This window comes from Gobius niger (genome assembly GCF_951799975.1).
Source record: "Gobius niger genome assembly, chromosome: 2".
In the NCBI taxonomy this organism is placed as follows: Eukaryota; Metazoa; Chordata; class Actinopteri; order Gobiiformes; family Gobiidae; genus Gobius; species Gobius niger.
The window spans coordinates 20,998,083-21,013,475 of NC_136853.1; the positions used below are offsets into that span (position 1 = coordinate 20,998,083).

A 15,393-nucleotide genomic window follows, 5' to 3' on the forward strand; every position below is an offset into this window, starting at 1 on the left:
AAGCAGGCTTACAGTAGTAATCCTCTTCACAGACACCCATCTGACGAGTTACAGGACGGCCCAGACAGACGCACTGGAAACACACACAGGCGCCATTTGTCAGATGGAAATCTTTTGTTTTGTCCTCATTTTGACCAAAACATCAGAAAAGGTTTCGAAATGTTCATGTTATTGATGTCTGATAATGTGCAATATCGCCGTGGCTTTGAAAAATTGATGAATCTGATAAAATGCTGTTGAGGGATGCGTGACCTCTGGGTGACTGTGGTGGTTCCTCTTCCTGGCCTTGTTGTCACCGGTCACTACAGACGAGTTAAAACAAAGCCACGAACCCCAAAACAAGTCCCAGAAGTGGCCTGTTATTGGAAGCTTAATGAGAACAGGAACAGCGTGTAACTGCGTCATGACTGACTCACTGTCTCGCAGCACCAACTCCTGGACTGACTATGATTTTGGAAAAATTACCAGTGAAAAAAGTGACAAGCATTATTTGTTTATTTGTATGTTGTTTTTTTTTATTTTGGCATTTCTTTGTTTTGCATTTATATTAAGCAAAGTGCATCTTATTTTCTTTTTCTCATCAACACATTGCACAATACATAAATAATGATGCATATAAAATGTCTTCATATTTACAATTAATAATATATTTATATATAACATAAAATACATTTTCACTTCTTATTTTATTTAATTAAATCTTAGTCATTTCATAAACAAAGTCCGTTAGAATACTCCTTCGTTGAAACCTTTTCCTTCTCTTTGAACAAAAAGGTGAGTTCGTCCGTGGGAAGAGGGCCTCCTGCTATCGAGTGTTGAAAATGACTTCGAGCCAACACGGGCAGCTGCTGATGAACTGTCTGGTGTAGCACTGTCCCCATCCTTTCACAAAGCTTATCTGAACTGTGAAGCCCGTGCGAGGCTGCTGCGTGAACTCGTGATCGTTGGGTCTCTGTAAGCTGCACGCCTTGTCATAGTCAAAGGCCTTGATCGAAAAACCGGGAAACACCTTGTGCACTAGCAGCGTGCGCGAGTCCGGGTTATCCAGTGTGGCCGACTTGATGAAGATGGGATAGCAGCTGCGGTTGTAGATCCACACCCCATCGGTCTCGCGCGTCAGCTGGATGCCATAGCCAATCTTGGCCCGCACCATCTGCACCAGCTGGGACTTGTTGTCAGAGCAGAGCTGGCCCAGGCAGAAGCCGTTCCCCTGAGGTAGATCATAGAAGATGTCCAGAGAAGGCTCCTGGACTGAGTAGAGGCGCCCCACACGCATTTTCTCCTCCCAGTATGCTACCACACACCAATGGGCCCGTTCGTCAGACCCCTGGATGGCCAAGGAATCTAGAAACACAGAGAAAGAGCATCGTTACCAATCCGAAAAGGTAAAGACCAAACAAAGACAGTTTTATGAAAAGCAATGAGAGAAATCTGAAACAACATCTCCACAACCAAATCCACATTATATTTAAGGAACCAGAGCTGACAGTTGAGTTATACGGGGAAATCATGCTGGAATTTTTGGACTTCAGACAAGAGAAGCAACGAGGAAAGTCTCGCAGGCAAGTGTCCACACGCAGTACAATATTTGTCTAGGCATTAAATGCTTATCTTCTGTCTGGCTCGCTGTATTTTTATAACAGAGCAGCCAACAATTTCCTGACGTCAGCGCGCTGTCCCGTTTCTTTCCTCATGCCTCAATGGTGTTAAAACATCACTTTTTTTTAACAGTGTGAGAATTGCTTTATAGCCGGCAAACAACACAGCTGAAAATGTCTGGTTTGTGGAGGCCCGTCCGATCTAAAGTGCCCGTCTGAGTGTCAAAGAAGTGAACCACTGGCCATGCTCCATTTTCCAAGCCCCCCACCCATCTCCCCCTCTTGTACTGTGCCGTCCCTCTCTCCCCTTCATATCTTTATTCCACAGAAATGTGGCTCCCAGCAAAAAAAAAAAAAGAAAAAAAAAAAAAAGTGGGAGCCAGTCAGACGCGAGGGAAGCGGAGGGAGACAGAGGCAGAGGGAGAGGGGAGGGGTGCGGTAAGGAGGAATGCTTTTCACATATTTTGACTGTTACTTTGGCAAACTCGCTTCCTCTACTGATTTTAAGTGTCTCCAGTGCTTTTAGGGTCATCGCCGACGTAATTCCTCTGACATCTATCAGCAACCCCGCAATCTTTTCAGTTTCCTGTCACTCTTGGAAGTGCACGCACAAATCTCAGCTCGACGAAAGACATATCAAAAGGTTAAAAAAAGACCAACAACAAAAAAAGAAATGCGTGGAAACATGCCAGAGAAGGTGCGATGAGCAGCCTCTCACTTATGAAGCCGTTTCTCGGTTATTCCCATACCCTGAAACCTGCCCCTCCCCCCCGTAGCCTCCCTCATTTCATCTGATGGTAGCTGTGAACGTAACCGGTAATTTGGAAGGTCCCGTCAGAGACAAACTGCAATGTTAATGGAGCAGGATCTGTGCCGGCCCAAGCAGACTCGTCGCGGCCTGTCATTAGACTTCATTAGACACTGAGAGGAAGGGGGGGAAAAGCAGCACAAAGAAGAGACTTGGGGTAGAGAGACAGGGAAGGAGGGGGGTTGTAGGAACAGGGGGGGGGAGCATGCTTTTCATAAAACAAGAGGGGCTGTGTGCTTTGAAGTTTGTCAGAGCAGAGCCTCAGGGAATTTATCGTAAATCCATCCGAGCACAGAGTTGGGAGAATTAAGTGCCCAGGCTATCCACCTTTGACTAAATGAAGGAATAAGTATTTATCCAGGAGATAAGAGGCCCAAAGTGTCTTAAACTGATGTCAGCAGAGTCGAGGCCTGGCCCATCCGCCGCCGCCGCACTCATGTCTGTTTTACATGTACGCACAGGAACAGCCGGAGTTGATAAGGAGGACGTTGGCCTTTCTTAACAGCTGATAAAGGGCCTGCTCGCGGAGCTCACCTGTGGGGCCCAGTGTATGTGTGTGTTTGTTATTGCTGAGAGAGACAGGGCCTGGCGTCAGAGGTCATTAGAGTGGCTGCCTGTCTGAGCCTGTCATTGCAGCCTGAAAACACCCTGCTATTCACCAGCCGGCTCAACCCTCCCTCCCTCCCTCCCTCCCTCCCTCCAGCACTGCTGCTCAGAGCGCCAGCAAGACAGAGGAGTCAAGGAGGTGTACACACCATTTTACTTTGGCTACAGGGGTTATATCCTCAATTTGAACGCCAATCTATTCAAACAGGCAACAGAATTAAAGCACAGGGACAAACGTCGGCCAAAACTGGATAAATATCAGATCATAAAACTACAACTGACTGGCCTCCTTCTCCCATGTGAGGGGAAACACAATGCAAAGTTGGTTGTGAACATAAAATCAACTTCATATTGAAGAAATTACAACGCTTTAATTACCCTATATGGACACAATAACTAAATGACGTCCCATTTAGTGTGAGCTAGACACGCTTCAGCCTGGATTTTAATGTTTCACACCATTTACCTTTAGCATCAATACAGTCTATTCACACCACATATTTATCAATGCATTATACGGCGTCTAAAAATAAATGAATGGGCAAACACCAAGTCTATATAAAACCGGCCTGCTTCAAGTATCAGAGTAAAGACAGACTCCTCCGTCTGTGGGGCGCAGCCTTGAGAGGACTGTGTTCACAGCTTGTCCTAACAACCAACCAGCTTACACCACATGAGTAATGCCCTGCAAAGTACACTCTAATGTCGCACTGACCGGTGACAACACAACACGTCTTGCTGCGAGTGCAAGGCACATTTCACTGAATTTGAATATTTAACATGTGGCGCGAGCGTGTTGGCGAGGGTTTGCGTGTCAAGGTGTGAGGTGTCTGCTACTCCGGTTACAGTCTGACACTATTTCAGGTCCCGGCAATAGGTGCACAGTGTGTATATATCAGCGCATGTCGTCAGAGTGTCTGCCCCCCGTCTGGCTGTCCTTGGAAGCATTTTAATCAAACTTTAGGAGCACAAATGTCTGTCTATCCGTCTTATTTGGGGATGTTTGTCTATATCAAAGCATTAGCCCAATTGTGTGTCTGTCCCATGTCTGCCGGCCCACCTGCCTGTCTGCGCTGTGGCCTTTTAGCCTTGTGTCTCTGGGCTGCTTCTCAATTGGAGATAAGCTGGCTAGCTAGCAGCCATGAGCCATCTGTCACCCCAGACCTTTTGGCTCTGCTTTGCTTCCATCCATTGCCCCCAGGTCTGTCTCATTCTGGCCAGTCCCATGGGCTTACCACGACCCCCCACTTGACTAAAACATTAGCTTTTTCCTGGTGCTGCACATAAGCCCCAACTGCCTGATTAGATTCTTCAGATACTGATAGTAATACATAATTTATAACGTTTCATGGCATGCTTTTATATCAGGCAAAACATTGGTGTGATGTTTTTTATAGACCTGTGAAGTGTGTGAACAGTTGATTTGCTTATGTTTCAGTCAGCCCGTCCAGGCCATCTATTCAAGAGCTGGTGCAATATTTTCCCTAAACTGAAACCTTACATTAAAAAGGGCGGATTCGGCACAGAGATTGTTAGCCTCCCTGTGGATTTTAATGCAGCTCTGTCTTTAGGAGTAGACGCCATGCTAGTCGAGACAATTGGACTTGCATAGAGTGGAGGAGGGGCGTCAGATGCCAGGGGGAGGGGTCGCAACAGTCTGCTGGGTTGCTTCTTACAGAGTCAGAGACAGTCTGAAAAGGTTAATGATTACCTCTGTCTGACTCCACACACACACCACACACACCACACACACCGCACACACAAGTCTACTATTCTTAGAAGTCAACATACTCACACACTTCCACACGTTGAACTTTAGCAGCAAGTCTGACACTATCAACAACAGTAAACAGTGAGGACGCTCTGGAGAACTGTCTCATATTGATCCCTGTGTAAGACGTGTCGGCTCAAACGCGTAATGACCCCGGCGTCATCAAACTGCGGCGGCAACGGGGAGGGCAATAGAGAAGACGCGGAGGAAATAGCTCAAGGGGGAAGGAAAGAACTCTTCACGGTGCCTTATTTTCTAAGTCAACACCCTCTCTCAAGCCGGGGAAAGTCTATTCCCAGGGTCAAGGGTCACGCTGGAGGCATTCTCTTTGTTCTCTGCAGTGCCGTGGAGCAAAAGGAGTTTTTGAGAGAGAATAGATTTGACTGGATACAGCAAGATACTGGGACTGGAGCTACACGTTTCACATGTATTAATAATCCCGCAGCAGGGGGATGACAAACAATTTGATCTTTCCAGAATCCCCTGGTTTCTTGCAAAAGCGTAGCACAGTATGATCACGCTTGCATACAGAGGCAGTTGGTCTTTTGGGGTGCTCATGATGTAAGACGTCAAGCGCCCCAACTCCACCACCACCACCACCACCACTGAAGCTGCTACTCCCTCCCGGCCCTCCACTAAACCCAAACAGGCCCTGATGGCAGGAAAACCACATAGGGGAGTGGCAGAGTTTTGCTATCTGCACATCTAAATCTGTGTAGATAGACAGAATGGGTTGCAGACACGCCATCTCTTACATGAACCATCCGGCCAAGGAGAAGATAAGACTATCCCCCCCCCACCCCATCAATCACTTTATCTCTGAAAGTTTTTGTTTTGACTTCAAGATTCCACTTCCAGGATCTTCGCAAACGGAGGGACATTTAGTTCCCTCGTGAAATGCCTCCTTCTCCATAAGCTGCTGCTGAGTTATCGCTCTCAACACTTCAATGCGTTGACCCTTGCACACGACTATCCTCGAGGCCGGCCCAGATTTCCCAGGGTGACAGGACAAATAAACAATGACTCGTCACACGCGGCGAGTGCCCGAACTGAGCGTCATAATGTTTTCATCAGACTCCGCGGCGGCCTGTGTCTCAGGCCAGCATAGCCTTACGGACAGATGGACAGACAAGCTCAACAGTCAGTCACACACATTGGCATTGAAGCGTCGTGGGAAACTGTAAGCCTGGCGAGGACAACCGGACAAACAAGTCGTCTTTTGTCTTGCGTTGAAAATCAGCTCCTAATAAGTACCTCTGCGTGTTTCTCAATGGGCATGTGTGATTATGTTAGCTGCTTGTGGCTCGAGCTGCTTGTGGCTCCCGACTGACTGTCACTCGAAGGGAACACAATTGAGAGCATGAATGAAAGGGCGGAGACAGCTCGGCTCCGTGTCAGACGAGAAATTGGAGACACGCACATTTATACAGAAACATGTCTGTGATTTCATTTCCACATTTGTCCCATGCCGCTGAGGGGGGGGAGCACTGCAGCGTTTCTCCTTCGCCCCTCTTCCTCCTCTCCTTCGTATCTCCATTTAGCCTACTCAGGAAACGTCAGAATCCACTTCCACAGTGCGACAACGAACCAAAACAATGTCCATCTTGTTCTGGGCTCCGCTCCAGCTTTGGGCCTATGCCAGATCTGCATAGCCCACCTTTCATCCCGACTAAGCTCGGAGACACTAACAGGGGCACGTTAACAGCAAAGCCATCAGCAAACCATGCTAACTCGCTTAGAACTAACTTTATGCTCCCTCCTCCTCCATCTTGCTTTCCTTCATTTGCTGTTTTTTCGATTTGCGCATGCAGCATAATGACACTGGGTGGGGAACAGAGGACGGCCAAAAGTAAAAATTAAGTCCCTTGCCAAGAGGCGGCTTGGCTGGCGCACAAGGAGAGGAAGTGGGGAGTAATGAGAGATCCTGGCCCGGCACGGAGCGGCCTGCTATGTGCTGCTCTGTTCTCTGGCTAACACACAGTCTTGCAAATTACAGAGAGCACAGGCAGAGCTCCGGCCCACCCAAACCCGCCATCTTCTCTCCCTGTAGAGTCTTCGGGTAAAGGAAACAAAAGGAAAAATCAAGTGTGCAGGGAGGAAAACTTCAAATATTTACGCAAAAGAAAGTGCCCCCGTGTCCAAGTCAAGAACATATGACTTTGAGGACATACAGCGACTGAACGTCTGTCTTGTTTTACAGCTTTAACGTTCCCGCTTGATGCCCACCAGTGTTTGTTTTGCGTCAAGAAGAGGCCACCACTGCCTCCCTGTCGGCTCGCTTTTTCCTCAAAGACATGAGGTCATATCCTGCGCGGCCCTTTCCTTTGGCCGCTAACCCAAACAAGGCTTGAATGCAGAGAATGAAGAGAGCGAGACTGAGGCTGCTCTGTTCACCCCCGGTCCATAACTGTTTTCCCTCAGCTTTAAAGAACCTACAGACTCCTAGACAGGCTCCAAACAAAAATATCCATTAACCTAGCTTTTCCTCCACTTCCAAAAATGTCCTGTTTCTCTTTGGACTTCCTCATGACACCAGAACTAGCCCCTGATGAAGTTATACCTATATAACCGATTCACAGGTTAACTTATGGAGAGAGGACCCAGGCGTCTGTCTGTGGAGAGAAGCCATTGCTGCTGCCGCTGCTAGTGGTGGTATAAGAGTACAAGGGAGTCTAAATTTAACCTGCAATGGGAGGAAGTGGCTGTGTGACAGTCGGCCGTGCGCCAGGGCTGGTACCAGGTCATCCTATCTGCTGGCCTATGCGCACATGTCGCCGTGGGCCCACCGGATCCTCTTTCATACAGCTACTCGGGGTCAGTCCCTCATGGCACCAGTAGGCATACCACTGGCCAATTCACAGGCAAGGAGAGCCCGGCCACACAGCATCAACACTACCAATAATATTACAGTAGGAAGTTGAGTTACAAGTGCACATTACAGCAATTAACCGAGTTCTTGCTCCACGGAAGGTAAAACAGCTACATGTACGTTTGGCATCAATATGACAGCTAAATGCACATTAAACGTACACCATGCAATCAAAAAGTGCACTGAAATGTTGTAATAATGATCTAGCAAGCTTAAATATTACTCAACACTGCACACATTCATAGCCCGTGCCTCCTTAACCCTGACCCGCTCTCTTTTTTCCCTTGAAATCAACCCAAAGTCCCAGAGCTAAGGCCTCAGCTTCCGCTCAGATCAGCACCAACCCCCCTGCCATATTTTTCTCTCTTTCCTTCTCCTCTGCGCTATATGCCGAGCTCTGTTCCAAGCTGATGACGTGAGCCAACAAGAGGAGCTTTGGAGCTGCTAGCCTGGCAGGCAGCCTAGATTGCATTTGTGCTTGTCGCTGTCACAGTCTCTCACTTTAACTCCTTCTGGCCTGGATGCTCTGCTCAACCACAACTCACTGTGCATAGTACACATCTCCTATAGCGTGTTCAGTGACTGATAAATACCTTCTCTGTATACTGTAAATCTTACAAGACGCATTGTGGTACAATCATTTCACTTTGATGCAAGAAAGTGTTTAATACAACTCCAAATCTTTCGACTCTCTGCTTCCTCCTGTCGGCATACGCCTGATACCGAACATAAAAAGGCCAGAGTGAGTGAATTAGAAGGTCAGCGGCAGGCCTCTGGGAGAGCCATGTTTCTTTTGTCAGGACATGGAAGGAGAAAGACGGAGGGCGGGACCAAGGCAAGAACGGGAAAAGGAGGCAAAGAAAGCAATGGAGTGGCCTTTTTTCCTGTAAGAGCAGGAACTATTTGGAAGATATTTTACTGGTTTAGTGAGTACATTTTGATCTTGTTTAACTGTAAGCAAGATGGATGTACGTGCATGCTGTCTAAAGGTTAGAAACCTTTGTCAAACATCCACAAACAAAGTTATTTGTAGTGCAAGAAGCAAAAATTACAATCTCTGTAACATTGATGTGCACTGCACACAAGAATGCAGGCAATATGGATGCTCCCTTCCCAAGCACTCCAACCCCGTAACAAAGAAGGGGGAAACGGGCAGCGAACAGCAACGGACATAAAACAGTCTTTAAAGGCCCAGTAATGAGAACCATCTGAGGCTCAGAGGAGAGCATGCTGCTCCAAACTACTTTGTGCTTGTGGAAAAGGCCTGGGGAAGCAAGGAATGGCAGCTAAAGGGGATTATGGGAGAAAAGCTCGAGGATGCCCAAAACACGTCCTTCTCCGGGAATGGAAGAAAGGAAAGACTTGAAAACCTGTGGCACCATGTAGTCTACAAATCAATCTTTATTTGTATAGCACTTTTCATACTTGAAATCCAGCTTAAAGTACTTTCCACACAATTGGCAACATGTAAACAACCAACCCCCCCACTGTCATACCCACATCAAGCTCTTAAGGTATTGCTGTAAATTGTACGTACATAAAATAAGATAACAAACACTGGTATGACTCGTATCTATAACAAGAACAGTCTTCCATTACAGGGGCACATGAATGCAAGAAAGAGCAACAGCGGAGCTCTTGTTGAAAGAGCCAGGAGGGAGGAATTTATGTGGATGTGGGAGAAATACACCACCCTGCTTCACTGGAGTTTTATTACAGAAGGGAAGCAGGGGCCCCCACAATCACTGCCTCATCACCACAAGTATGAGAGATGAATGCGTGCTGAAGGGAATGTGAGACAGAGGACAGACACAAAGCAGGAGAGCAAAGAAGCCAGTGGAAACAGCCAATATGATAAAAGACATTTACCTGAAAGCCCCACAGGGGCTGAGTATGTCGTTCCTCCAGTGTCACTAGATGAAGGTCCAGAGTCTGGAGAATCTAGACGGAGGAGACAGAGACATGCGTAAGTGAACGCTGTGTGGGAGAAAGGCAGCTGTGAGGCCATCAATCACCTGCTGAAATCAATGCCTAATGAAGACGTTGATGAGCCGGCTCACACTCTCACACACACTGAAGACTAACGAGTGCACTTTCTTACACCCCTGATAATCCCCATAATCCACTGCTGCATGAGAAACTGTAGGTCTCCATCTCTGCTCAGACAGGCTGCTGATCTACTGCTAATGGCTGGGCTCGAACACTTTCTGATCTCTCCTCAATAACCAAACACACAGTAAAGGTTTGAAGTCTAACTGACGCATTCTCAGCTAGTCGGTGCGTATGCGAGGCTTTAAAAGATGATAGTTTTCAATTTAGAAGATCATTTGATCTGACATTTCTCAGCAAAAACAGGCTCCAGAGTTATAGTGGCCATTTAATTTAACTTTCAGAAGGAAACATTTAAGTTTGGCAAAAACAATGAGCCAAACAAAGCTTAAAAAGGCAAAAGTACAGCACAGTGCATTTCCTAAATTGAACTCTGGCAGGCAGGAAGAAAGGAGAGCTACTTGTTCATTCACTTTCCCTCTCTTTGCATTTGAAAATAATCTCCACATAAGATTTGTATTGAAAGCTAGTTTAAGCATGGCACCTGAATGGATGTTTAACAGAAATGCTGTGTATGTGGAACACAGGCACACGGCAGGAGCAGGCGAACACTGCTGCAGAGCTGCTGCAAAGAGCTTGGCATTCACTAATGATACATTCCATTCAATGCACGTCAACCCACCACTGCAGCTCCATCCAGAGTCACTGCACCTCCATCAACAGAGCACACTGCACCTCCCTCCACACAGGCCACATAGAAAGCTACAAGTGACACATGTCCATTTCGAATGGTTTATAAATGCATCACGTTTCCTTTGGAACTGTAGGAGCGATGGCTGATGTTGTTTATTTACATGATTTTCACCAGACGTTACATCCAGACGTGTAGCGCCCAGTTTGGGAGAGGCTCTACCTTTCCAGTGGTGGGGTAATTGTTTAAATACAGTGTGTAGGGTTGTAGTAGCAGTGTGTATTTACAACACGCACAAATAAACTAAAATGCAAATGGATTTCTTACAAGAGCATGTCACTGATTGTCATCCTACTATCTAATAAGGCAAACTTCAATCATAGTAAAGCGAAAGTGGCATTGCTGCTGGCCCTGCACCCTGCCCTGCCATGTTTGGACACAGCTCGTGCCGCTGGCGTTTCTTTTGATGTCTGCCAACGGCCAGTCCTAGTCTCCAGGGCAACAGTTCACAGCTGACCACAGAGCCATGGGGCATCAGAAGAAACAGTTAGATAGACTGTCATTTATATTCCCCAGAGCTGGAATAAAGCAGCTTTTGACGTTTGTGTACGTTCATATTGACCGCTGTGTCTGAGACATGTTTTAAGTCCACTTCCGGCTCACTGGGATCATAAAACCAGTGATCATAAAACCAGTAGGTTTATGATCACACATCCAGGACTATGTTCTATGCCAGGGCCAGGGCTTCTTAAACTTTTAACAGTAAACTGGGTCTAAAAACTGTCAGACGTACTTACATTGAGTGTAAATGATGTCAAAACTAGGAAAGCACGTAGCCTATATGCACTGCAAATGCTTTAATAAAGGTACATCTAAGTCTAAACTTGCAAAGAAGGACCACCAGTTAGTACTTGATACTGAACCATTGCTCAAAGGTGAAAATCACAGCAATGGGCTGAGAACAAAGGGGTGTTTATAATGGTTTATTTCATCACAGCGGTGCGTTTGGAATCAGTCTACAGTCATCGTCTTTTAGTATTTATTGTGACTGTTTGACTGAAAACTGCGATGGGCCGTGTTTTACAGGTACATTGACTTTAGAATAATCAGTGACATTGGGTAACAAAGACATAGATGGAGGAGGGGGTGCTTGAGAGACCCCAGCTGCTGTTGTAATGACTTCCTATTGTTTCCATTCACCCACAGCCACTTTCTCCTTCTCCTGACCGGAGAAAGAGAAAGTGGCCGTGAGTGACTGGCCGGCTGCATACTAACCTAACTGGTCATTGCCGAACACTGTGCTTTTCCTGCGCTGACAGCTACACAAAGCTCTGAACAGTGAAGGGGGGAAAGTGAGCTAAAAGTGGTCCCATGAGTTTGCCTATTAACAGTTCCTTGTGAAGTAAGGGCCAAAAGGTTGCAGTGTTGTCTAATCCTGCTTATAAACCGCCATGCACCAATGTTTTCAGATTAATAACGATATTACTGATAAAACTGGTTCCAGACATGCTGCTGTCTGTGATTAACAAGAGAAAGATGGACAGACAGACAGACAGACAGACAGACAGACAGACAGACAGACAGACAGACAGACACAAGTCTATCAACAGATGTATCACTTTGTGTTAGGTGGACGTGGCTGCACCCCACAATATTATTCATAATTACAAATTATAAACCATATTGTGGAAAACCAAAGCACTCTGATCCTGCCCATAGGCTTGTTACAAATGAATTATTACAATGTTGTTAATATGATCTCACCTGGTGGTTTAAGATAATCCATGGGATAACGAGAATATGGAGGTGGAGGAGACTCTGTGGAGAGAGGGCAAAGGAGTGCATAAGAAAACAAACTTTATGATAAGATGTGTCATTCTTCATAGAGAAGGTCTGTATCTGTCAGCTCTGCTCTCAGAGGCAGAATGGGCCGGCCAGGCGGCTATTGCCTTTCATTGGCAGGCAGATAAACATGGGGGCCGCCTGGCGCCAGCAGGGCCACTATCAGCGTCTAGGACAAACTGAGATACAGGCCTCTTTTGGCCCGGGGCACTACACACATAGGCTATACACACACACAGAGAGAGAAGTGGAAACGTAAACGTGTAAAGACTGTAAAGCCAAGGCTGAGTCTTCAGAAATGGCTATTGTTAAAACACCATTGGTTTGAAAAGTTGGTAGAGACTGCGTGAGGCTGGCAGCCCTAAACGGCTCTGGCAGTTTAATAGCCGACACTGCACAGCCCTCATCAGAACAGCTTCTTCAGAAACGCACATTCAGAGATTAAAACAGTAGCCTAAAGGTTCAGTAAAAATATTACGTAGGGATATGCCAAAAAGTAATGTGATGACACCATCCTGGATGTAGACAAGCTGCTGGCACGCTCCTCCACGTCGGTCAAGTTTAACCTGACGGAAACTCAAGCCAACTGCACCGACAGAGGTTATGTCATCTGAATTAGGCTAATTGTCTCTTTAAGACTGTGTTTGACACAGTGACACGGAGTCTGGCTGTGGAGAAATGGTGGTAAATGTGAACATTATAACGTTACAGGGAGAGCTCACCTAGTTCACAGAGCCTGCTCATGTGGTGGGGGTTGCAACAGACAAGCTCTGGGTTTACTTTCCCGTAAGATTCACAGCACGACAGCCTCTTGAGCTCCGAGGAATGCCTGAGATCCGGCCACCTGAACACTTTGTAAAGCAGCATGGGGAGAGAGTAAGACTGTTGACCCACTTTGGCGTCCACTTTGCTGGGCAGGAGTAAACAGGGGCTCCGCGCGCCCCCCTTGGACTCCACGGCCTGCAGCAGCACCTCTAATTGTTTCTCTTTGATCTTTTTTAGTATGGAGTGGGTCAGCGCCTTCAGTTCGGCCTCGGCGGCGCCGTTGGACTTAGCCACCTTTGTCGCTTTGCCCATGCAGCAGCCCCCGGGGCCATGCGTCCCTCTGTCCGTCTCCCCGTCGCCCTCCACGGGCGCGCGGCTCCTCCAGAGTCTCCGGACAAGCCCCGATCGTTTGGTCCTAAACATGCGGGACGAAAAGAGGTTTTCCCGGCTAAAAAACGAGCATTGTGTCCGCAAATCATGAAGATTCCGGGATCCGAGTCCAGGCGATGACAAGCAGCCTGAGAATAAGACGGAGTGGGAAAACTCGAGGCAGGGCAAGTAGGTAAAATGTGGAGCATACGCCAGTCTCTATTGTCATCCCCTTTAAAAGATCTTGAGGAAAAATCGAGGAACTTGACGGGACAGTTACGCCGAGGAAGCACCGCCGTCACATCCAGGGCTTTACCGCGCTAACACTCTCCAAACCTAGACGGCTCAAGTAGACCGAAGCCCGTGTGTGCGCTACAACCTGACCACATACGCCTCGTAAACAGCCATCCCTCTTTAAAACATCGCTAATTCCTCACTATTCAGGCCTTATATGCGATCAGATCTAACCCATAAAAGAGCCGGGGTCGCACGGTATCTTCAAAAGCATTAAATCCACAGAATCCCCCATCCATATGCACTGCTCGATGGCCAGAGTCGCTGACTTTTCCTCCGTTTCGCATAGGATGTGGTCTGCTGGTCAGGAGCCACCGTCCACAGAGCTGAACAGCAGAGGGGAAATCCACGTCGAGAGAAACAGACCCTCGGGTTACGTCCACGTTTAAAGCGAGTGGATCCGTCTGGTGTAGCCGCCGATTTCTTCACGTCAAATAATCCAGCCTTTCCGCTTTAACACGCAAAATGAGCACGTCGTGTGGCGTAGAGCGGAATGGAGCAGTCCTGTGTCGTGGGCTGAGAGGCTCTCTGTCTGGAAATGAGGCGGATGGTTTGGGTGCCCTTGCCCCGTCTCCAGTCTCCAATGCGCATTGACGCGCCCGGTCACGTGTGTGTCTAGACACCCTGTCGCTTAAAAGAAATGTGATTGTGTTGCGCAAACAACAGATCAAGTAGAGCTCACAGCGCGCACACACGAGCACAGACACACACACACGCGCGCGCACAAAACAGTAGCCCAAGTCAAAAGGAAAAGAAAGAAACAAAAATGCCGAAACTACTTTGGAAGGGATTGAGCAGCCGACTCGCGCGAGATTAAAAAGAAGTGGCGGAAAAGTTAAAGCGAAACAATTTAATAAAGGATTTGAAGAAAGAATTTGATTTGTCGTCAAGCAAATCATGACATTTCAGGACTTTGAAAGAATATTCTTACAATAACGTCACCTATTGGGCTCAATCGGATTATATTTATTATTTTCTATTATTATCTATAGGCCTATACATTTGGGTCCCAAAATACATTTTACGACTTCCCATAAAATCAGATTAAATTGCACTTTGAATTGAACCCCGCAGTTGGTTTGTAGTGATTGATTCGGTAATACTCTACAGCCCACGCGCCTTTTAAGAATCTGTTTGTCTTAAAATCTTTAAACCTGTTTTGCCCAGCGCCAATTTGCTGGAATTTTATGTGATGTTCCCGCGCATGCAAGAGAACTTGGGAACAGAGGAAACTTGAGTGTCTATAGACTGTATTTAGGACAGCAATCAATATGTGGCCAGGTCAAGCACATGGGAGAGCGCTGCTGCCGCCTTCTGGACAGCGGGGCTGCCACATCTGCTCTCAGACGACACGCGCTCAGCTGCGGGAGCGAAGGAGACGTGGACAGATCAGTCGGTTCTGATGGGTCATAAGCAGGGGCGCACTGGCCACATGTCCGTTCTGGAAGAGCACGGAAGGGCCACCGGTCCCGCCTCAACCGAGCTTTACCCAAATCTAAAAGCTAAAAAGAAAAAGCATCAAAACAGCGACAAAAAGAGGATGAAAAGTCAACAAAAACGTGAGAAAAACACAACAAAAAATGATATAAAAAATCATTAAAAAAACAACAAAAATGTGACAAAAATGTGGCGACGTGACGAAAAGTTTCCATCACTTTTGCAGGTCTTTCAAATGAGGCGCTACGTTGTTGCTCTCCAGTCTAGAAGCTTTTATGGTGCACCACAAGGTTC

At 47.0% G+C, this 15,393-nt stretch overlaps 1 protein-coding gene across 1 annotated transcript; it reads right to left on the reverse strand.

Moving 5' to 3' along the window:
* Nucleotides 1–545: 545 nt before the first annotated feature.
* On the reverse strand, nucleotides 546–14,292 carry smad7 (SMAD family member 7). Its single transcript, XM_079582130.1, has 4 exons — nucleotides 12,957–14,292; nucleotides 12,157–12,210; nucleotides 9,522–9,593; nucleotides 546–1,344 (listed from the first exon to the last, which is right to left on the reverse strand). Exons 1-4 carry the CDS (start codon nucleotides 13,420–13,422, stop codon nucleotides 806–808), a joined length of 1,131 nt encoding a protein of 376 aa, XP_079438256.1. The 5' UTR covers nucleotides 13,423–14,292; the 3' UTR covers nucleotides 546–805.
* Nucleotides 14,293–15,393: the final 1,101 nt, after the last annotated feature.

Coding starts and splice junctions, on each gene's coding strand:
- smad7 (XM_079582130.1), bottom strand. CDS start 13,422: ATGTTTAGGACCAAACGATCGGGGCTTGTCCGGAGACTCTGGAGGAGC. Junction 12,211..12,956: donor GAGCAGGCTCTGTGAACTAG/GTGAGCTCTCCC, acceptor CTCTCTCCACAG/AGTCTCCTCCACCTCCATAT. Junction 1,345..9,521: donor AGCCCCTGTGGGGCTTTCAG/GTAAATGTCTTT, acceptor CTGTGTTTCTAG/ATTCCTTGGCCATCCAGGGG.